The 22,074-nt window shown below is 55.3% G+C and overlaps 10 protein-coding genes across 10 annotated transcripts; 6 read left to right on the top strand and 4 right to left on the bottom strand.

Moving 5' to 3' along the window:
- Window positions 1–211: 211 nt before the first annotated feature.
- SETTUDRAFT_96395 (uncharacterized protein) lies at window positions 212–1,262 on the top strand (the record flags this gene model as incomplete). The annotated part of the gene is made up of 2 exons (XM_008031747.1): window positions 212–365; window positions 415–1,262. 2 exons carry the CDS (start codon window positions 212–214, stop codon window positions 1,260–1,262), a joined length of 1,002 nt encoding a protein of 333 aa, XP_008029938.1.
- On the bottom strand, window positions 1,250–2,719 carry SETTUDRAFT_165311 (uncharacterized protein; the record flags this gene model as incomplete). Its single annotated transcript, XM_008031746.1, has 3 exons — window positions 1,250–1,732; window positions 1,800–2,579; window positions 2,638–2,719. 3 exons carry the CDS (start codon window positions 2,714–2,716, stop codon window positions 1,452–1,454), a joined length of 1,140 nt encoding a protein of 379 aa, XP_008029937.1. The 3' UTR covers window positions 1,250–1,451.
- Window positions 2,720–3,117: 398 nt separating this feature from the next.
- SETTUDRAFT_34478 (uncharacterized protein) lies at window positions 3,118–3,733 on the bottom strand (the record flags this gene model as incomplete). Its single annotated transcript, XM_008031291.1, has 2 exons — window positions 3,118–3,369; window positions 3,428–3,733. 2 exons carry the CDS (start codon window positions 3,731–3,733, stop codon window positions 3,118–3,120), a joined length of 558 nt encoding a protein of 185 aa, XP_008029482.1.
- Window positions 3,734–4,441: 708 nt separating this feature from the next.
- Window positions 4,442–5,044, top strand: SETTUDRAFT_22919 (uncharacterized protein; the record flags this gene model as incomplete). The annotated part of the gene is made up of 1 exon (XM_008031204.1): window positions 4,442–5,044. The coding sequence occupies one exon, from the start codon at window positions 4,442–4,444 to the stop codon at window positions 5,042–5,044; it is 603 nt and encodes a 200-aa protein (XP_008029395.1).
- Window positions 5,045–6,961: 1,917 nt separating this feature from the next.
- On the bottom strand, window positions 6,962–10,024 carry SETTUDRAFT_141356 (uncharacterized protein; the record flags this gene model as incomplete). Its single annotated transcript, XM_008031745.1, has 2 exons — window positions 6,962–8,197; window positions 8,252–10,024. 2 exons carry the CDS (start codon window positions 10,022–10,024, stop codon window positions 7,385–7,387), a joined length of 2,586 nt encoding a protein of 861 aa, XP_008029936.1. The 3' UTR covers window positions 6,962–7,384.
- Window positions 10,025–11,391: 1,367 nt separating this feature from the next.
- Window positions 11,392–12,133, top strand: SETTUDRAFT_181077 (uncharacterized protein; the record flags this gene model as incomplete). Its single annotated transcript, XM_008031744.1, has 1 exon — window positions 11,392–12,133. One exon carries the CDS (start codon window positions 11,392–11,394, stop codon window positions 11,890–11,892), a length of 501 nt encoding a protein of 166 aa, XP_008029935.1. The 3' UTR covers window positions 11,893–12,133.
- A 173-nt stretch (window positions 12,134–12,306) lies between these two features.
- Window positions 12,307–12,813, top strand: SETTUDRAFT_165310 (uncharacterized protein; the record flags this gene model as incomplete). Its single annotated transcript, XM_008031743.1, has 1 exon — window positions 12,307–12,813. A coding segment is annotated over one exon (270 nt), but the record flags the coding sequence as incomplete, so codon positions are not given.
- Window positions 12,814–12,986: 173 nt separating this feature from the next.
- SETTUDRAFT_34474 (uncharacterized protein) lies at window positions 12,987–14,804 on the bottom strand (the record flags this gene model as incomplete). Its single annotated transcript, XM_008031290.1, has 3 exons — window positions 12,987–14,011; window positions 14,058–14,637; window positions 14,691–14,804. The coding sequence occupies 3 exons, from the start codon at window positions 14,802–14,804 to the stop codon at window positions 12,987–12,989; spliced, it is 1,719 nt and encodes a 572-aa protein (XP_008029481.1).
- Window positions 14,805–15,186: 382 nt separating this feature from the next.
- SETTUDRAFT_141354 (uncharacterized protein) lies at window positions 15,187–17,758 on the top strand. Its single transcript, XM_008031742.1, has 2 exons — window positions 15,187–15,601; window positions 15,652–17,758. The coding sequence occupies exons 1-2, from the start codon at window positions 15,318–15,320 to the stop codon at window positions 17,579–17,581; spliced, it is 2,214 nt and encodes a 737-aa protein (XP_008029933.1). The 5' UTR covers window positions 15,187–15,317; the 3' UTR covers window positions 17,582–17,758.
- Window positions 17,759–17,982: 224 nt separating this feature from the next.
- SETTUDRAFT_141352 (uncharacterized protein) lies at window positions 17,983–20,826 on the top strand (the record flags this gene model as incomplete). The annotated part of the gene is made up of 2 exons (XM_008031741.1): window positions 17,983–18,795; window positions 18,843–20,826. The coding sequence occupies 2 exons, from the start codon at window positions 17,983–17,985 to the stop codon at window positions 20,529–20,531; spliced, it is 2,502 nt and encodes an 833-aa protein (XP_008029932.1). The 3' UTR covers window positions 20,532–20,826.
- Between the last annotated feature and the right edge of the window lie 1,248 nt (window positions 20,827–22,074).

Below are 22,074 nucleotides of genomic sequence, written 5' to 3'. Positions count from 1 at the left end.
GACAATAGAGTGTTGGTTGTGAATTCTCATGCTCGAGAATGTCATGTCTAGCACTTCATGGTGGTGCATGATGCATGCTAGAAGATGCCTGGGAATACGATATGCTCACGTGCTTTCGCGTTCTCGCGTTTCCGAATTCCCCGCTCAGGGTCATGTTGTCTGTGTACTTTTGAACCAGACCCCCACCCCCACCCACTCTCCCAGCGCTACAATGTCTCGAAGTGCATCGCCATTTGTGCGTGCACCGACCGAAGAGGAGGGCTACAATTCCACACATCGTGCATTTCTCCAAGCCTTTCACACACATGGCGTCCTCACGGTAAACGAGATGAAGCCGATTCTAGCCCACATCATGACGGCATACAGTGCGTGTCCAAGATGCCCAACCCCATGGCATGCTAACAAGTCGACAAGACCCCAATCGGCCATGGACACAAGGCGACGTAACACCCGCCATGCTCAACACTATGATCCAAACCATCAACGGGCAGCTCGAGGCATTCGACTACGAGATCCGGTCGATGCGCGACCAGCAAAGCAAAGAGACCATGTACGCGCTCGTCAACAACACGAGCGACGCGCTCACGCAGTTTGCCACGACCTTCTCGGCCAACGAAATCGCCTACATCCGGCGGCTGCTCGACCACATGTTTGAAACAAACAACACCAGCGTGCGCGAAACAATGGCGGTCAAACATACCGAGGCGTCGCAGCTAGCGCGCGCATCGCGACGCAGCCGCCAGAGCCAGGGCGCGCTCCACCAGCATGACACGCAGGACTCGCAGCAGGCAGACACGAGCATCTCGATTGCAGACGCAGACATGGTGCTGGACCGCCTGGTCGCGCAGGCGTTTCTGCACAAGTCGCGCGCGGGGTACTACTCGCTTGCGCCGCGCGCTCTCATGGAACTGCGCGCCTATCTCAAGGAGACGTACAACGATGACGACGGCGGCGACGACGACGGCGATGACGCACATGCTGTGATTCGCATTCGCGACTGCGAGGGCTGCAGGGAAATCGTCACCTATGGTGTGCGGTGTAACAATCGCGAGTGCGGGGTGCGGTGGCACGATGCGTGTGCGAATAGCTATTACCGAGGGCGGAGGGACAGCGAGAGAAAGTGTCCTCGGTGTAAGACCGAGTGCACGGGAGATGTTTTTGTGGGCGAGAGGGCGGATACGATGGCGTCGAGGAAGAGTCAGGGTGGAAGAAGGGGTGTAGACGAAGAAGAAGAGGCGGAAGAGGAGGAGGAGGATGAATAAGATGAATATCAAGATACCCCCCGGTCAAGAATCAACTTGTTTACCAGACATTCATCATGATATTCCGTGGCCCTAAACCTGGTCCTTCAAGTCTTTCGAAATGAGTTTTCTGTATTACTTTTCAAAAAACGCCAGAACCCTCCCGTCTACATACATACATATACACACACACACGTCAAACGATTACATTTACTGTGCACCGTTCGTCTGGCCCTTGTTGGCTCGCCTCTCGGCAACAGCAGCAGCAAGGTTCTCCAGCGTGTCGACCGTCGTTTCCCAGTCGATGCAGGCGTCGGTGATGGAGACGCCCTTTTTCAGGCCAGAGGGGCCCTCGGGAGGAACCTTTTGGTTGCCCTCGTTGATGTTGGATTCAATCATTACGCCGACAATGCCTGTTTCGCCATTGCGGATTTGCTCAGCAATGTCCTTTGCTACAATGGGCTGGTTGCGGTGGTTCTTGTTGGAGTTTCCTGGTGAAGAGTCAGCCGACTGTCTTTTTCTCTCTGCATGTTGGAGCATGGGTCTCTGTAAACATACCGTGCGAGCAGTCGACCATCATGACCTCTGGCAGACCCTTATTCTTCAAGGCTTCACGGGCAGCCTTGATGCTGTCCTTGTCGTAGTTTGTGCCCTTGGATCCACCACGGAGAATGACGAAGCAGTGCTCGTTACCTGCGGTTCGGGTAATGGCAGCCAGACCCTGTTTGGTCACACCCATGAAGTGGTGCTTGGCGGCGGCGGCGCCAATAGCATCAACGGCCACGGTCAAGCCTCCATCGGTACCGTTCTTGAAGCCAATGGGGAAAGAAAGACCAGATGCCAGCTCTCGGTGCAGCTGGGATTCTGTTGTGCGGGCACCAATGGCACCGAGGGAGATGAGGTCTGCGAGGAACTGTGGGGAGATTGTGTCGAGCATCTCAGAGGCAATGGGCATGCCCGAAGAGGTGAGGTCGACGAACAGCTTGCGCGAGACCCTCAGGCCCTTGTTGATCTGGTAGCTCTCGTCAATGTCGGGGTCGTTGATCAGGCCCTTCCAGCCGACGGTTGTGCGTGGTTTCTCGAGGTAGGCGCGCATGATGATGCACAGGTTGTCTTGCAGCTTGTCGGCAAGGGCCTTGAGACGCTGGCAGTACTCAATGGCCAGCTCCGGGTCGTGGAGCGAACAGGGCCCGACCATGACGAGGAGGCGGTCATCCTTTTGTGTGATGATGCTGGCGGCGTCTTTGCGGCCCTGGAGGACAGTCTTTTCGGCGTGGGCGGGGATGGGGATCTCGGCGGCGAGGAGCTGGGGAGGGATCAGCGGGTCGTAGCCAAGGACTGTGTAGCCATGTTAGCGTGTGTGTGTTGGGCAGACGGCGCTGAAGGGGAGGCGTACCGCGCAGGTCGTCGCTGGGGCTGGAGGAGTCATTGGAGGCAGGCATGTTGACGGAGTGATCTGGTGTGGAGGCAGCCATTGTGTGTCGGGCGCTGGGATTTATATCAGCATGTGTGCAGGTTGAGGACAGCAGACAGTTTGGGCGGGCGGCATACAATGAATGCAACGTGCGGTGAGTCTGACTGTAGCTGAGGCAGGCAAAGGTGTAGACGAGTGAGGGCTGAGGTGGGGTGTTTTGCGCAGCCGCGGGCAATTGGCGCAATTGGCTCAGCTGGGGCACCAATGTATGCACAGGCGAGAGCAATGCAGAAGCAGACTCAGGTCCGACGTCGGCGGGTGTGGATGGGTGCATCCAGCGCAGCGCGCAGAGGCACAGAGAGCCAAATTATTCCTGTGCTGAAGCGGCGACTTTTTTTGGGGGCAGGGCCAGGCGTGGCGGGGCTGGGGCTGGAGGTTCCGTCTGACGCGCATTGCAGGCAGTTATCGATACTCCGCCCGGGCCTGCATGTCCGCCAAGCCGTGCTCCTGAGTGACAGACGAGCACACTCGCACTCCCACACTGATAGTCCCGCACTCCCCTCCATAGTCCGAGTAGGCGGGCGTCATGGAGCGGATGTCGGTAAACAGCCTAGGCGGCGAGGGCGTGTGCGAGGGGCGGTGGGGTAGCGTTGTCTGCTCATAGCACTGCAATGGCTCAGGGCCGGCGTGGTCGGCGGGCGCAGGTCGGGATTTCTGGGTATGGACATTAGTCAAGGCCGTTGATGGTTGTATATTGCATGGGCCGACATACTTTGGGATACCTGTCTAGGTCCCAATCAGAATCCGAGTCGACATCGCGTTCTCGCTTCCGGGCCGGGAGATGAAACATGGACATGTCGGGTCCAGAGTAAGCAATGGGTAGTCGAGTGGTGGTGGCGCGCGCAAGACGAGGTCGTGGAGGCGTAGACAGCAGCTTGGAGGAGTCGACGAGGCGGAGGAGGGGTATGTTAATGAGCAGCAGGCGCAGCAGCTCTCGAGCCTTGGAAAAGTGTTTTGAAGCAAGCAGGCGAGGGGCTGATACGGCTATCAGGGGGAGTTGCGGTGTTTCAGGTCGCATGAAAAGAACCCCGGTTTGTGGCGGTGGAGTCGGTGCCTTTCATGGCCTGGCGATCGGGTGGGGGAGGCCTGTTTGGTCGCCGGCAAGTTGAAGGGCCGCTGCCTGCATTGGCAGGCACGGTGCGGCAGCAGCGGTGCGAGGCGAGACGAGGCGATGCGACGCGCGAATCGTGTGGCGTAGCGGCGGCGCTGGCGGCTGGCGGGTGGTGGTTGGTTGCGAAGATGCTTGGTGAGGATGCGCGTGGGATGGATGCGTGCCCGAGTGAGGCCGACGGCCACACTGACACGGCACCATGGCATCACGTGGGCGCTGCCTAGAGCGCATGCGGTAGGCTGTTGCCGTGTAATCTGTGTCGTGTCTGCATCTGCAAGGTACAGGCGATGTTTTTCTAGTCTTGGGCCGGGCATTGCTGTGTGTCTATCTCTGTCCATACACAGCCACGCGGCCAGCTGAGTCGGCGCCCTCTCCAGCACCTAGCTACATATTATTGACCTACTAGTGCATATGTAGTCGTGCATACGAGCCGACGAGGCGTTGCGCCGTGGCGGAGAGGGGGAGATTGGGAGGGGGGGGGGTGAGGAGGGAGGAAGTGGGAGGAAGGCGGCGAGGCGGCGAGACGGCGAGAGGCTGCCAGGCACAGGGCTGCCAGTGTCAAACATCTTGGAGTCGCCAGACTCAATCGTCTGCATGTCAACAGAGTCGAGCAAGATGGACCACGACATGGACATGGACGACGACACCGACGTGCGCAGCCAGCCGCCCGAGTCACCCGCATTCAGTTCCTTTGCCCACTCGTTCATGCGCCCGCCCATGCTGCAGTCGTCCTTGTTCAACACAGATATGCCCAGCGCCCATGGCCGCATACCAACACCAATACATGCTTCGTTCAAGAGAGGAGGCATGAACGGCTTCGGCTATCCAATGAGTGGCTCAGCCGGCGCAATGGGTGTCAGCAACATGCACGTGCCCTCAATACATGCACCGCCACCGCTATGGAAAGCATCCAAGCAAGATAATGACGAGCGAAGCAGGCGCATGCCTTCACCCATCTCCGAAGACGAAGATATTCCCGACACTCCGACAGCCCTCACGCAATCGCAGCTCTCGCGACTAAGCGTATCGCAAGCTCACTCGGCAGACAACATGGATACCGATACACCACCCACTGCAGCCTCACCGAACACACCTCGTGGCAGGAAGCGAAGCGGTGCCATGACAGCAGGCATAGGCCGTTTCAGCATGGGCTATCGGGACGATTGCGAAAAGTGCCGACAGCGGGTCCCGGGCCACTACTCGCACTTTCTTCCATGAGGCACTTTTTTTTTCTTATATTAATTCCCTAAGCATCCTATCTTTCCCGCGTCATCCAGCATACGCTCTTTTTGTTCACGTACATGACGGGCTGTTTTTATTTTATTTGCGCGTTTGGCGCTCGGTGGCATTGTGGGCTTTCTTCGCACAGTATGCAACACGGTTTAGCTTGGCGCGGGTAACTCGTTTTCAATACTAGCATGGCGTTTGATCAAAGGCGGACAACCGGGTCTCCGGAACACTGGGGAACTAGCATCATGGGGGGAGGAGGAGGTCCTTTTTTTTCCCACGCAGCACAATGACGGCTTCTCTCGGTTATGGCGCGCAGGGCGCGTTTGTCGCATTCGTATCGGCATGTGCACATGACGTATTCATGATTCATTCTCTTGGACCTTGTACTCTGGCAACATGGTGATGGCAAATCACTCTGTGCTTGCAGCTCGTATGTACTGACGTGATGTAGGTAATTCTACCTTGGATACCCAATATGTATTATGACGTCTATCTCTGAACTTTGATCTCTCCATGTTGTGTGGATGCTTCTACGAGTGATTTTAACATATTAACAGCTGATTTTAATGACATTACACATGTATCTACATGTATCTTGTGGTATATCATATCAATTCCTCACCCACCTTTTCTCCTCCACCGTCTCACTATACCAAGCCATTGCTACCCTCATCCTTCTTTTCCCCTTTGGTCCTATTTTTAAGGCTCGACTAGACTGAACTAGACAGCTGAATAGGAATCTAAATTTACTTTTTTTTTGGGGGGGGGGGTTGTTCAAAGGAGAAACGAATGTGACAGGTTCTGATCTAAAATTATTTTCTTTTACCTTGAGTCAAGGCTAACAGTAGCATGTATGTACTAGTAGTAGTAGTAGTAGTAGCAGTAGTCTGAGTCTTTGGGGGGGGAGGGGAATGGGGTGAAACACAGGTGATACTCATGTTCTTGGTTGACTAGGTTTGTTTTGTTGATTTGCTAGTTTGGTTTGACAAAAAATATTATTTTTTTCTGGTTTAACAATACACTGTCTATGCTGTGGGTAATGTGCTTGTTATCCTTGGTACAAAGGGAAGGGGGGGGGAGAAGGCTAGGTAAGAAGCTAAAAGTGCGTTAGGATGATAGGATAGGTTAGTGTGGGTGTAGTGTAGAATAGTAGCATCTTTCATCTTCTTTGTTTGAAAAGTGTGTTTGGTGCAAGATTGGGTTTGGTTTGTGAGATGAGTCTGGGGAACAGAGAGAGAGAGACACACACACACATACATGTAGAATTATTTATTCCATCTACTTATGCACTCACGCCATACTGGGATTTAATCAACATATGCTCAGTCCATGTCAAAGTGCTACTGTACAACATGCCGACAAGACTCACGTCGAAGCATACACCCCTTTTCTTCTTCTCATGGTATATCAAATCTGGTGTTAATATGTAGCATCCAAGCGTTTATATTTCTCACGTACAGCGAGTAGTAAAACAAAGTAGAACAAAGTAGAACAACATATGTATACCGACGGCTAAAACGAACAGAAAAAAAAAGGAATGATACCAAACACGTATTCCTGCGTCATGCCTATTTCTAGAAGGCATGGAAGAAGAAGAAGAAGAAGAAGGAAGGGGAAGAGAAAAAGAAGAATGGAAAAGGGAAAGGAGAAATAAATTGCTCCAGCACGTTGAAGACAGGCGAAAAAGCAAAGAAAGAGATTTCCACAAGACTGAAAAAAAAAGATTTGAACAGCAAAGAGTAGGATTTGTCAGGGTCAAAACTATCTAATTATCATCACAACAATGACTTGCACGCATGCAACCAATCAATCAATCAACCAACCAACCATATCAAAACAAAAAAGCAAGGGCGGTATGCTAGGTTTCTTCCCCTCTCCCCCCCCCTTTCCCGATTCGAACAGTGTGCAATGTGCAATGTAGAGAAAGAAAAAAAGAAAGCAACAACATCATCATCATCAACAATAAACGCCCTGACACCCATCCCAATGCACATGTAACCCAACCCCCCCTTTCCCGGAAAATGTTATGTACTTTCTAACCAAGCAATGTAATGCATTAATGCAAGACAAGACAAGACAAAAAAAGAACAAGGGTAACAAGAGAACAAGTAAAAAGAAAACGCAGAAAGAAAAAAAAACGCCATCCCAATGAGCCTTTGCACCGGCCAAGATGCATGCGCCGCCCATTGCCCCGATTCCATGGTTATGTTGTTGTTGTTGATGTTGTGTTGTTGTCTTCATTAACAAATTCGTCTCTCATGTCCATATCATAATTGTGGGTAAAACTGTGTTTCCATCACACAAAGACATGGCTGGTGGTGCCGCGATCTACGCGGACTTTGGGTGTTGTTCGACGAGCCACTCCATGACGCTCTCGTAGCATAGCACAAACTGGCGCAGACTCTGCACCATGCTGAGGCGCTGCAGGCGGAAATCCTCTACCGTCTTGGCAATCAGATCAATCTCCTCGTTGTTCACCCAATCGTCGTCTTGTTCCTTGTTTGATGATTTGTCGTCTGTCGGCCTCGTCTGCCTCACGTAGAGAGCTTGTCGCTGTCGCTTAAGCATGTCCAGCACGGAATCCACGGTGCAGAAGGTGCCGGTACGGCCGCATCCGGCAGAGCAGTGTACGATGACTGGCCGTGTATTAGGCGGGTCGGGCTGCGACGGCGAACCACCGTTGACCGAGCGCACGACTGCATCAGTCTGCTCAATCAGACCCAAGAGATGTGTGGGATGGGCTGGTGCACCAAAATCAGGCCAATGAGAATATTGAAGCTGAGTAATCTCGCGCATACGCGCAAACGGCTCCTCGTCGTTGGAAAGCGTAAACTTGCGGACAGTCACATATGGCTGCTCCTGGTTTGTCGACGCTGCGGCAGTTGCTTCTTTGGCATATTGGGCAAGCCTTGGTGGGTTTGTTGACCTGCGCTGGCCCATTGTGGGTCTTGATTGTTCGCGGTGACGGTGGATCTTGGACGGCTCCAGCGATGCCTTGTGCTCGCTGATGCTGTTGAGGCGAAGATGTCCGTATTGCTTGTCCGACCAGTAGTTGTGCGCCTTGAGTTGTCCGCCTTCTTTCTCAGCGGTAAGCATGACGATGACGCGAACATCCTGCTGCCATACCACGTTCCAAAAGTCCTAAAGCAATCAGTAAGCTCTCGTGGCTTGTACAATTGTTAGCAGGCGACTTACTTTGAAGGTAGCCGGGATGGGACCCTGCGTGGCAATGTAACGCTTGTTTGAATATGCAGCTTGGACATAGTTGGCGTTGACATAATCGCAGCCTCCCTCTGCTACTCCTTGAAGCTTGACGCGCGTGTGTTCGTATGGCCAGATGTTGTTGTAGCGGTTCTTTGACCCCTTTTCGATACCCGCAATCTGAATATGTTCAGACGGGCTCATTCCTGACGACGATGGGGCGTCATAGACGACTTCGCCAGACAGTGCCTTTTGCATGCGCTTCTGCTCCCGCTTTTCAATCTGCAGGAAACGCTCGGCTACCGTCTTGCCCTTGTCTTGCGGCCTCGAGGCGGCCTGGAGCCACTTTGGAAGGTCTTCTTGAACAGACTGCGTCATGCCGGCAGGCAGCTTCAGGGGCATCTGGCCGACGCCGCCAATGAGGTCCATGTTTTGGCGAATGTTGCCAAAGAAGGGATTTGCTGCATTCTGTGTTGCGGGCATGGGGCAGCCACCGATGACAGGCGCAACAGACGGTAGATCAGAATTGAGGCTAAGGGCAGCCGTGCCAGACGTGGGGCTTCCTGAGCCTTGGGATGAGATCCACGATGGGAATTTTGCCGAGAATTCCTGGAAACCTCCGCGGATGATGTATGTGGCGCCTGTCCATCCCTCGTTTGTGAACTTTTTGAGTGTGTTGATGCAAGCCGTTGCATCCTTGAGTTGCGAGGAACTGGCGTCGTACACGATGATGTATTTGCTGCTTCGCCAGCGCTCGAATCTTTCCCTCTGCTCGTCTTCCTTGAACGTCTCGGCAAGCTTCTGGACGTTGAACGATGCACGCTTGAGCAGGGTCGTGGGGATGCATAAACTCAGCGCGCCGGTTATGCGGGCCTTTGCATATTGTGTGGAGACGCGTAGATCCAGCAAGAGGACTTCTTCGACCGAGGACTGTAATATGTTGAGCACGTGCTGGGGCGTCACCATGGCAGGGCCTTCGTGGCCCGTCTCTTCGTCAAAGTTTGCGGGCAGTGTCTCGGCACGATTCGACTTTGAAAAGTGCAGCGTGTGCGAGTGTTTGGGAGGCAACGAGGGCCGTGGCATGCGCGGCTCAGCGAATTGTGCTACGGCATCCGAGCGTCCAGGACCGTCAAAACTGGCTGGCGAATTGCGGCGCGGTCGGTCAGGGAACAGGGACGACTCGTCGGACAACATGCGCTTGGGCGAGCGCGGCTTGGGTGACAAATCTTGGTCGTCGCTGGTGTCGCTCTTGTCCGAGGGGTCGCGTGGATGCATTGACTGTGTGAAATCAATGTTTTTGAAGAAGGGACTCCTAGACACTGCCTTGAGACCGGGCGACGCGAAATCAAAGCTGCCGAGGGCAAAGGACCGGTTGTTTTCCGACTGTTTCTTGAACTGCTCGAATTCGGGGTTCTGCTCGACAGGTATGATCCTCGGGGAGGCGGCGGCGGCGGAGCGCACATTGGAATTGGGAGGACTCCAATTGCCGCGGATGTGCTGGGCAGCGCTGGACGAGAAATGGTCGGTGTTGCCTATGGCAAGGCCAAAGTAGTTGGGCGAGGGGGTCGAGGGTTCTTTTGGCTTTTGCGACGCCACATGGCTGGGGGTCTTTGCTACTCCATTCATGCGGGGAGTGAGGGGAGGGAGGGCATTGGTCGGGTGTAGAGAGTTAGTTGGTCTTGTCATTGGCGTCGATCCCGAGCCCCGTGGGCGAGAAGAGGTGTGTGAAGAACCGCGCGGGCGTGGAGATAGGACAGGTGTGGACATTGCGTGGGGGGGGGGACGTGCGCCCGCGTCAGAGCGAAGCGTGGACGTGGTCGAAGGTAAGAAAACAAAAAAAACAAAGGAACAACAGCAACTGCAGGTCAGGCTAGAGTAGGGACGAGGTACATGAATATGGGGAGGGGTTAAAACAGCGACGGCCGGAATAGTCGAGAGGGAGTGTGTGTGGATGCGGGTGTGGGTGTGCGCGAGAGACGCTGGAGTGGTTGGTGCTAAGGGGTCGTGGGTTGGTGGGGATTGCCGTTATGACGTAGGCAGGGGCCAAGTGTGAGGCGATGTTCTCTTTTTGCAGAGAGCGCGCGCGCACGCACACACACACACACACACGCACACAGGCGCGCACACGCAGGCGACGAGGTGCAGGTACAACAACCACCCCGGCTCGGTGAACGGCTGGAGCGTGCCGTTGCAAAAGGGCCTTTTTTTTTATCTTGCTGTAATGAAGCCGACGCAGTGGTGACAGCGGGCCAGGAACAATGGTGAGGGGAGGGGAGGGGAGGGGCGAGATGAGGTGACACGGCGGCAGTGTCAATTACGATGTAGCGCGGCAGCCCGTGGGGGGTGGCGGCAGCGTGTGGCTCTGGTGGCAGGCGCAGTAGCTGAAGCTGAAGCTGCAGGGACTGACGAGAGGCAGCAGAGGGACGTGCCGATGGCTGGGCTGGGCTGGATGGGGGTGCGGTGCGGTGCGGTGCGGTGCCTTGGGGTGCGGTGCCTGGAATAGCGACGGGTCCCGTGACGGACGAGAAGGGTAGGGCTGACAAAACCAAAACAGCCGAAGAGGCGGCAGGCAGCGGCGGAGACAGGAGACAGGAGGCAGCGGCGCGCAGCAACGGGGGCTTGGGGCGGCGAGATCGAGGATGCAAGGAGAGATCAAGAGGGAGAGGGAGGGAGCGAGGTATCGGCGATCGAGCATCTTAAGGGCCATCGAGGAAAAGTGGCAGTTTCCAAGGCACGGCGAGGGGGGGCTAGCCTGGGCCGACAATGGCCATGCGAGAGGGCCGCCTTGTCAGCTGTGTGTGTCTCTGGCCATGGCCAAACGGGGCCCCTGTCCTGTCTATTGCGACATTGCCCATGTTAGTGCCAGTGCCAGCAACGGCCTGCTCGACGCCACCAGCTGCCCTCATGCCACACACGGTACACCTACATCCGCCTACGCCCAGTATACACGCCTCGCATGTCGCTGTCGCTGTCGCTGCACACGTCGACGCACTGCTCCCACGACGCCGCGCGGCGGGGGGGGGGGCGTTGGGAGCGTCTGGCGCGCGCGGGCGAGGGCGAGGGCGGGTACGCGTTTGAGGGGCATGGCTGGCCGATGACGATGACGGCAAAAGGCGAGGAGGGCACATGGGCAGATGACCAGGCGTGCGGGCGGCTGCTGTGGCGCGTGCTTGTCCTGCCCTGTGGCTGCACTGCACCGCACCGCACCGCACCACACCACACCACCACCGCCGCCGCCGCCTACTAATACGTCTGCGCCTACTCCTAATACACATGGAGTAGTAATAGACGCCTCCACCACTCCACCACTCCACCACTCCCACTCCACCATCACCATCACCACCACCACCACCACCACCACCAAGCCGCCTGCTGCACGGCGCTCGGACGGCCGATCAACCCTGAGCGGCCCCGAGCGCCGTGCAGTCTGCATCTGCATCTGCATCCATCTGCACTCTGCACTCACTCTGCACCCACTCTGCAACTCGCCCACTGCCCGCTGCCCACGGCCTGCTGCTACGCACTCTAGCTCTCCTCCTACCACGACTACTGCTACACTGGGCTGTATCCAGCAGGCATGCCGTCGCCTGCGCGCGAATACGGCAGGTGGGGACACGAGGCTATCAATGACATAGCTCAGTGCGGAGCCCTCGCAAGCCCGCAACCAGGCCTTGGACCGGCGATCTCGCCTCAACCGCCCTTGTCGCCCCTCTGGCCAGAACACCTACCACGCTCTTTTCTCTCGCACTCCCACAGCCAGACCGCCAGTTCACCGCGCCGGAAACGTCACCCGCCAATCGCACACAGGCCTTTCCCTACAACCATCGCCCTGGTTGCCACCATTGCTCTTCGGCCCGCCCCTGCTCTTCCTTCTCTTGCCCCCCCTCCCCTCCAGTGTGAACTGCTCCGTGTACAGTAGCATGTCTTACAACTATACACCTACCTCGACGCTGCCACTCCCCGCCTCGCCCCCCAACCACGCGTCCTGTGCGTCGTCCGCCTGCCACAGAAAAAAAAAAGAATCCTGACGACACGACCAAAAAACAAGTACTAAACAAGGCCGCCATGTGTCCTCCAACAAGGCTATCACTCCTACACATAGCACCTTGTCAGGCTGTCAGGTTACCATTGCCTGTCCCAAACCACGGTCGACTCGGTCAAAATCACCGAAAGCCCGCGCGTGACCGCTTCAACTCCTCGACAACTTGACACGGCAGCGGTGCACCAGCACTCGGTGCCTTGTTTTGCGTCATGAAAGAAAAAAAAACGGCTCTCGGCATGGCTAGCTTCCCAAGGCTTTTGCATTCTACACGCCCTGGCATTCGGCACATGTGCTATTCCGAAACCTCTCAGACACCCACTGTTTGCACCGCACGCTGACCTGCCTCAGTCACCGGCCTTTTCTGGTCCCGCCGTAGCGCTACCGGCATTCTGGTACACGCCTTATCATCATGACCCAGCACCCACCCACCCACGCCCTTACTCCAATAAGCATAGTGTGCACAAGCATGCAAACATGGCTCCATAACCCTATATCTACACTACACTACATACACTCATGATACTACTGACCACAAACAAGATGATGTAAAAACTAAAAGGCCAAACCCAGAAACGCCGGGATATAATGCTTCCCTTTGCGCCTGTCATGATAACAAAAAAATTCAAACAACAAAAGCATCCATCCACTACCTCTCAACCGCCTGAGCGCAACCTCATACATACACCGCTACATTTCCATCCTTTCCGTTACCGGCCCTTCTGAACTTGTTTTGCTGTGCTTCTTCGACTCGTAGCAGATGAGGCCAAAGAAACCTTCCGACGTGCAAGACGTGCTGCTCGACGTGGGCATCGGCGTCGGCTTTGACTTGGAGTGATCATGTGTCTTGCTGGGTGGGTCATCGCCGTCCAGGCATCCGCCAAACCACCCCGGATACCTGCACGACGACGTTGGCGTGGGCAAAGACGACGTCGTCGTCGTCACCGTGGGTGCTGGCGCCGCCGTCGCCGACGTATAGGTCATGCTTGTCCGCGTCGTCGTCTCATCCTTGCAGCCAAACCAGCCAGGCGTTTTACACGTCGACGTCGTCGACGTCGTCGTCACTGTCGTTTTGCCATGTGACTTTGTCGTCGTCGTCGTCTCGTCGAGACATCCCCACCAGCCCGGGGTCTTGCATGTTTCCGTCCTCGTGCGAGTGGTACTGCTTGACCATGACGTCGTCGTAGGGCTGGAGCTCGTCGTCGTTTCGGTGCCGTTGCTCTCAAAGTATTCCCACGTATAGCAGTCGGTGCAGTCGACATAGGGCTCGCATTTCGGAGGCGCGTCGTACTTCAAGATGACATCTCGGATCACTTCGACAATCTTGTGTGTGCCAATGCCCACGCGCCACCCAAAGTCTTTGACTGTATCGTACACACACTTGTGCCCCGTGTGGCAGACGCTCTGCAGAGCATATCCCCCAATCGTGCACACACTAGTAGCAGCATTGCACGTTCCCATATAGATTGGGTCTGCGGTATGTCCAAAGTGAAAGCCGCCAGTATACTTGCGCTGCTGCATCGACCCTATCTGATGGCCCGACGGTACGGGGAGGCCCAGGCGCGACGCGGGCATGGCTTCTGGCACCGCCTCAAACGTGACGGCCGGATGTCCAAAGGTCAGAGAGAGGAACGAAGACACGGCGCCACCAAGAGAATGACCCGCCATCCACACCTCGGCGTTCGGGTACAAGGCCGTGACATTGTGGTACAGGTCTAGCGCGGCGTAGTAGTAACGGTTCTTGTCGCGAAGCGCACTAACCACCGACAAGGAGCTTTCGCTGCGACACGTTTTCCACCGTGGCACATACAAGTACCCCGCTTTGCACAGACGACTCGATGTTGCCGGGCAGGCGGCAGTATCGATGGCCGACGGCGAGCCGGTGCCGCGGCTGCGCGTCAAGTCGGAGGCCATGACGATTCAGAGGCTGGCGGACAGAAGCAAAGAGACGATTGACGGCATACTCGAATGGGGCAGAATGACGGGGAGGCCCGTACAGCTCGCCGACGACGACTGGACCATGGACGAGATTGCGGGGCCCAATGTGACGGATCAAGAGACGGTCCTCAGCTTTGCGCGCATGGCCTCGGACGCCTATATACTCGAGCCCGACACGGGAGAATGGGAGGACGTAGGCGGCGGGTTCAACTACACCGAAGACTTTGGCTGGGAGGCCGACGGCCTGCGAGGGCACATCTTTGCCGATACGGAGAACTCGACCATTGTCATCGGGCTCAAAGGCACCTCGCCTGCCATGTTTGACGGGTCCGAGACGACGACCAACGACAAGATCAACGACAACCTGTTCTTCAGCTGCTGCTGCGGACAAGGCGGGCAGTACCTGTGGCGCCAAGTGTGCGACTGCCAGACATCGGCCTACACGTGCAATTCAACCTGCCTTGTGTGGGTGCTGGGCGGAAGTGACGGTGGCGGCGGCAGGACGGGGGTGTCTATGGCACTACCGATGCCTGCAGCGAGCAACGAGAGCAGCAGCCGTCGTGGGCGCATGGCGTGTGAGCGTGTGGCTGGGCGAGCAGTTGGAAAGCGTGTCTTGTGATTCCAGAGAAGAAAGCAGAGGGAGACGCGCAGTAGTTTCAAGCAGGGAGCGATGGCGCCCTTGTATGCACGCCTCCATGACGATCGGTGGTTCACTTAACCCCAGACGCGCCGCTGGTGGCCGCCACTTGCACGTGCGGAGCCTGCTGCCACTGCGGGGAGCTTCCCACGGCGCCGGGTGCTTGGGCTTGGTGAAGCTCCCGGGAGCTGTGCATCGCCATTGCACGCCAATCATAATACCCAAGCCACGCATTGCTGCATCCAGCCACTAGACCAATTCCCCGGCACTTTGCATACTCTCGTCGGCCTTGTCTCACCTCCACATACGCGACGCCCGGTGCTTGTCGGAAGTGCCGCTGCATGACGTGAGCGAATGTGCGTGACGTCGGTTTCAGCATCTTTCCTTTCGATGCACGCACACGGCCTTGAGCGACTCCCCTGAGCCATTTTTACCAGACCAGCACCATGGCCGACCGCCCGAGAAACCTGCATCCTTCACGCTCCTTCACCCGCCTCGAAGCCACCACCACCAGCCCGCTGTCACGAAGTCGCGCGAGTACACTGCAAGGCTCCAACCCCACCGACATGCTGGACCCGCTCAAGGCGTCCATGGTGCCAGAGGAGGACGAGAACATGGATGGCGACGTCTTTGCAAAGAAGCGGGAGGATGGCCAAGATGGCAACCACGAGCTCCGGGCGCCCGACACATTCGAGGAGCTGCCCATCGAGATTCGCAGCTTGACCGAGAGGTACTTGTCGACACCTATGCACTTTTGACAGGCTTCTGACAGGCAATTAGGTTTCTCGATTCCCTGACGGCCAAGGTACACCCCACGCCGCTATCCGCCGATGCCCTCGGTGAGCTTTTTCAGGAGTTCTACGGCAGGGCCTCTTCCAAGATCAATACACACATCGCGACACTCTCTGCTCGCCTTACAAGTGAATCGTTTGTCGCAAACGCGAAGAAGGGGTCTGCCCCCTCCAGTAAGCCCGGTTCGATACGGAAAGGAAGCGACCCGTCCGCCGAGCAGCAAATGCTCAGCGCGACGGAGATGGCAGACCGGAAGAAGGCCAGGAGAGCTCTTGAGGTCAAGCGGCTGGCTCTCGAGGAGGCTGTTGAGCGAGCAGTGTGTGAAAAAGTATACGATAGAATATGGCGGCACAGGAGCACCGACGACGAGGAGAGGGATCACAAGCTCCGGTCGCGGACAGCAGCTCTCTCGCTGGTCGGGATTGGCCTGCAAGAGCTGCTGATGACGGGCGAAGAATTGACAGAGGAAGAGCGCCAAAAAGCAAAGGAGAAGGAGCCCGAGATTCGCGAGTACCTGTCTGCAGCGCGCGAAGACTTGCTCAAGATGAACGACGAAAAATACCCCCTTGGCAAAGTACAGCATCTCGCGGCTACGCACAAGTCGATTGTCGAGGCTCTGTCCAAGATCTTCCCTGCCACGTCGTCTGCCGACGAGATCCTGCCCACGCTCATATATGCCCTCATCACGCTGCCCCCTGTTCATTTGAACGTGATAAGCGACCTGAACTTTATCCACCGCTTCCGCGCTTCTAGTCGCATGGATGGCGAGACTGCATACTGTCTGGTCAACTTGGAAGCGGCCATCTCGTTCCTGGAAACGGTCGATCTTTCCTCGCTACGGTCAGAAGAGGGCGTCTCTTCAAAGTTTGAATCGCGACCTGAAACACCCAAATCGGAGATTACGCCCATGTCGCTGGGCCTGTCCGATGCCCCAGATCTCATCCAAACACCCGCCACACCAATCACAAGGGCCACACAAAAAGAACCATCAAGCCCAACAACGACCAAGGCCCAGCGCCGTTTGAGCAATCTCATCCAGACACAAACCAACAAAATTGAAGCTGCCTCTGATGCCGTCCGCGAGTCCATTCTAGACTCTGCTGATCAGGCTCTGGGGAGAATCAACACCACGCTAGATACCAGTTTCAGGTTCTTCTTTGGTGGTCTAAAGGAAAAGAACCCTGACAATCCTCTGCAAGATCCGCCAGTCCTGCCCAAGACGCTCGAAGATGCCAGAAAGCTTGTCAATTCCCCCACTCGTGCCGAGCACGATGATGAAAACCTGAGTAATAGCGGCGCAAGTTCGATTCAAGGCGACGAGCCATCCGAGAACGCCAGCGGCAGAGGGCTAGACGCGAGAATGGCGGATCTGTTTGGTGGCAAAAGACCAATCAGAGACCGCAGTGTCGATTCAACAAAGTCAGGAGGCAGCAACAGTGGGCGGCGAGTTACTTTTACATCAACACCAAATGCCGAAGACAAGACGCCGTCGCCTACACCAGTCAAGACAGAACCTCCGCCCCCACCAAGCAACACATCTGCCGTCGACTCTCTCCGCAATATGGGCAACAACTTCAACCCCTTGAACCGCTTTCCTAGTATGAGTATGCTTCCTCGCTTCGCACGCGCCGTGAGCAGCAGCAGCACGCCTGCTCTTCCTTCACCAGGCCAAGACGCGGCCAAGACAAGCCCGTCACCTGAACCGCTCAGTCGAACAAACACTGCGGAAATGGCACAGCCAGATGAAAAGGGTGCAAGGGCAATTGCTGCATTGGAGCAGCTGAAAAAGACGCCGGCTCCTATCAAGCGCTTTCTTGAAGCAAAAGACGCACAAGATCTTAAATTGAAGGAGATAGATGATTTGCTCAAGGAGTACCAGAGACTGGCTGCGGCAATGAGGACGGCAATCAACAATTAAGTATCGTCTGCTATCGCCTTTGCCATGTATCTAGCCGCAGAATGCTGTACCAGCCAGATGCCAACCACGTATAGACATGTTGACTTTTGTTTTTGAGCCTAGGCGGAGTTGTAAGAGGAGGCGCATGTATTCGCTTTTTAGCCAGCTAGACTTTTGCGTCAACACGCTATCATTTCTTGCCAGTAAATTCAATGTGTGCCACATGTCTCTGCGTGCGTGAATGTAGTGTAGTAATAGCCAAGTCACGTCGGCCAAACCGGGGGTTACTTCTTTGGGCAGGACAACAGCGTGCACGGACGTGTAAACAAGCACAACACAAACAGCAACTCTTCCATGTGCTCTGCACCGTTGCACTAACCCCTTAGCCTCGACAACCGCCAGTTGCAGTCATGACAGAACCAATGTCGACGCTCTCACCGGAGAAGCCCAATACCCATTCCGACTCCATAGTCATTGACGACGATGTCGACATGGCATTCCACGACACGCCCTCTTCGCCATTCGACCCGCACATCACGATTGATGACCGGGAAAACGTTGCGCCAGGTTCGGCATCTACACCTGTCAAGTCGCTGGTCGACTTGGACGCCAATGTCCCCCAGTCGGCATCCAAGGTCTCGCCAGACAAAAAATCGGTGCTCCGAGAGCGCACAAGCCCAGTGCGGACATCGCCGGTGAAAAACCTCATGGATGACTTTGAAGGAGTGGCGCGCAGAAGCAGCATTGGGACACCCAGGAAAAGTCCTTCTCCCACAAAGGAAGTGACTGCAGATACACCTGGGTCGGCAAAGAGCACTCTCACCCGCAAAAGCCGGTCGCCCTCGAAATCGGTCCACGCCTCTACAGCCGAACCGCTCCCGCGCAAGATGTCATTGGCAGACCAGGTCCCCGAGATATCAGTCACACCATCCAAACGGCCGGCTTCTTCGCCGCTCAAGGCGCGCGAGTTACGCGACAATGAAGGCTTGACCGCCGCTATGAACTTTATGGAGACACATAGGGAACACCACGAGAACCTTGACAGGTCAAGTTTCCAGGATCACGATTTCGACCTTGACACTGGTCTGGACGGCACAGACATGCATCCAGATGGACCGGATGCCACGTCGGATATTGACGACACCTGCTTTAGCACCTTTTCCGAGATGCCAGGCATAGATATGACCAAATTTGCGTCTCTCAGGCAGAGTCCGTCCAGGGACGCAGCGCTGGATGTAAGCATACATCATAAGGCTTGCCGAGACAATGCTAACACATATAGGCCACGCCTCGCCCTCGCGCCCAAATGACACCTTCCACAGTCCGTCGTACCGACGGCACACCTAGCCCTACACCACGCCGGACATACAAGGAAAATGACACTACCAATCTACTTCTGGACTTTACCGCCCAGATTGAGTCGTTTTCGACGTCCCGAGGCTCCTCTTCTGGTCGCGGGCAAACGTCGCCCAGCAAATCTAGCAAGGATTCAACTCTGCAGTCCTACTACCAAAATCAACGCTCACCTGCCAAGGGAGGAGCAAATGTGCCTTCTACACCAAGTCAAAGCCGTCAAATGCTCAACCTTCTGGATTTTGAGCTGCCTCCCCCACCAACACCCCGATCCCTGCCTACCGTGACTATCAGGGAACTGGAGTCTGTCAAGTCCCAATTTCAATCACAAATTTCGTCACTCACTGCCAGCTTGTCTGGAAAGGAGGCCGAGATTGAGGCGCTGTCTAGGGCTATCGCGGATGCTGAGCGCCGCGTTGGTGAAGCGCAGGAAACCGTGCGTGAGGAGCGTTCAGCTCGTGAGTACGCAGAGTCACAAATGGTGGACTGGAAGTCAAAGGGCGAGGAGGTTCAGAGGCTGCTACAGGATGTCCAGGCTGAAATGGCTCGCAACGACGCTGAACGCGAAGAAATGTATGCCAGATTGGCCGAAGCTGAGAAGCGTGCTGAAGATGCCGAGAACCGATCATCGGATCTCGAAACAAAGCTCATCGAAGCTGAGAGCAAGAACGTCGATATGACGACTTTCATCAGCAACGATGAGGGAGGGGAGAATAAGAAGATCTACTCTGAACTCGAATGCCAGGCTGCCATTGCCGAAAAGGTCAACGAAGTTGCACGCGATCTTCACACGGCTTACAAGGCCAAGCATGAGAAGAAGATTAAAGCGCTCAAGGACAACTATCAGAGAAAGGCCGATGAGCGGTGCAAGGAACTCAAACAGCAGATTGTCAGCCTTGAGCGACAAGTGGAAGAGGCAGAGAAGAAGCGCGACACCAAGACCAATACCGGGGAGCAAGATGCAGGAGACAATCAAGGAACGCCGCTCTCCAAGTCTACCCGGAACGCTGAAGATGCGCAGATGCTCGAAGCACAGAGGGCTGAGATTGAGAACCTCAAGGCCAAACTTGCTGGTCTGCAGTCCGAGCTCCAGTCTCTACGCAAGTCACATGATGCTCTTGTGGAAGATCTCGAGGCAGAGCGCATAGAAAAGGGAGAGCTGGTAGCGGCGGCTGAGCAGATGCTGTCCATGTGCGGCGAGAAGATGGAGGAAATGCAACAAGAAGATTTTCGTCGCTCACAGATGAGCTCTACGCCACCTGCTGCACAGCAGGAGGAGCAACAGCCGCAGCAACAGCAACAAGCAGTGTCTCATAAGCCAGCGCCTCCGCAGCATCAGGCCATGCGCAACACGGGATTTCTTGCTGGTGCTCCTCCACGGCCAGGGTCTTCTCTCGGAGGTGGGCGTCCAGGAAGCGCCATGGGCGAGCGTATCGGAGCCATGAACGAGCGCGGCGGCAGCACTAACAGTGGGGTCAGCAAGCCGTCTGGCCTCCGAGCACCGGGCGGTCTCAAGTTCCAAGGGACTCCTGGCCTGAACCGCAGCACAAGTGGCAGCAAGAGCCGCTTGATGTCGAATATCGAGCGCATGGGTGGCGGCAAGTCGCAGCAGGAGTAGAATGCCTGGCGGCCTATTGTACATGGACTGGATGGGTTTGGGTACGGGGGTGTTGGTCGGTTTTTGCGGGTCCGTCGGCTGGGCATGGATACAAAAACGGATGGTTCTGGGACGGGGGCTTAGATGCAGCATACGAAAATCATGTGGGTTGCGTGATGATGGACGCGGAGTTGTTGTTGCTGGGACATGTTGGCATGTGTGTATCTTTTCTATTGGCGTTGAAGGAAGTGCATTCATTCGACGCTGTTGAATATGAATCGGGACGTGCCTGAGTAGGGTATCAGTGCTTCATGTATTTCTTCGGGGTGGCTGCTTGTTGCTTGTTGTTGGTCTTGTGTCGACGTACAATTTCTCGTTGATGAGAAACCGGCACTTTTCTTCTTATTCACCTATCTATGCTCTCGTTGTTTTAATGTTTAAGAAGAAGGCTTGATTTGCGTCTTACGTCACTTTCTTATCTCACTTGACGGGACTTGAGCATATTTAAGATGTATCCACATGTATGTTGTGATGCTCACAGTCACGTATACAAGAGTCTTATCTACGTGGTTTATCGTATCAAAAGGGTCCAGACTATGTATGTATGTATGTATGGATGGATGGATATATACATGCATACCCTTACTTACACGATATGTACCTTAAGTACCACTTACTTGCTGCTTACACTATTATGTACTCACATTTATCCCTTCCACATGTACTTAGTCTCTACTCTCCACCACTACTAATATTAGCAGCGTGTTATGGAAATGCACAAAGTGCTCCACCAGCCAGCCAGCCATGAAAAATCACCTCATACATAGAACAAACATTGTGTTATGTTATGTCATTGTCGTGTTGCGGGTGGTCAAGGCTGAATCTGTAACACAGGGTCCTTTTTTTTTATTCTCTCTCTGTCTCTCTGTGTGTTTTGTGCGAAAAAGGGTCTACCTTGGCTTACTGTGTGGGTAGATGGGGGGGGGGTAAAGGAAGTAGGGATAGCCATGTAAATAATGCATGTGTGTGTGTGGAGTGGAGTGGCCAAACCTTAAAGCCATGATAACGTGATGATGATGGGAAGACAGGATTGACGCAATCTTGTCATAGTGAGACTTGGAATTGAGTTTTGAGCTTTCCGTTTGTACCGTGTTCTTATGTCATTGTCTGGTAATGAATGGTCATCTACCCATGTATGCTGTGCTGTGCTGTGCTGTGCAGTGCACTTGTATATCCGTACACTCTGCTACACTACGCCCCGCCCCGCGCCCGTCCATGCAAGGCCCCACCCCGCCGTCACAGTGGGGACTGACAGTAATAGCATGAGACATACATGGCTGAGGCGAGTCGACAACAGCGGGGTGGCGGGGTGGGGGAGTTATCATTATAGCAAAGGATGGGATTAGAACGCGTGGCACGTTCGAGGTGGGGGAGGGGACGCGTATAGCTCGCAGCGAGCCAAGACATGCGTGTGTAGAGAGAGCGTCGGGAATGGCATTCAGTGACACTTTTGCCGTCACAGGCCAAGTATGGGGAAAGCTGCCATGTGTGCATGTTACAGCGA

Source organism: Exserohilum turcica (genome assembly GCF_000359705.1).
Source record: "Exserohilum turcica Et28A unplaced genomic scaffold SETTUscaffold_6, whole genome shotgun sequence".
NCBI lineage: Eukaryota > Fungi > Ascomycota > Dothideomycetes > Pleosporales > Pleosporaceae > Exserohilum > Exserohilum turcicum.
The sequence above is the reverse complement of the archived record's forward strand: the minus strand, read 5'-3'. Positions and strand labels throughout refer to the sequence as shown.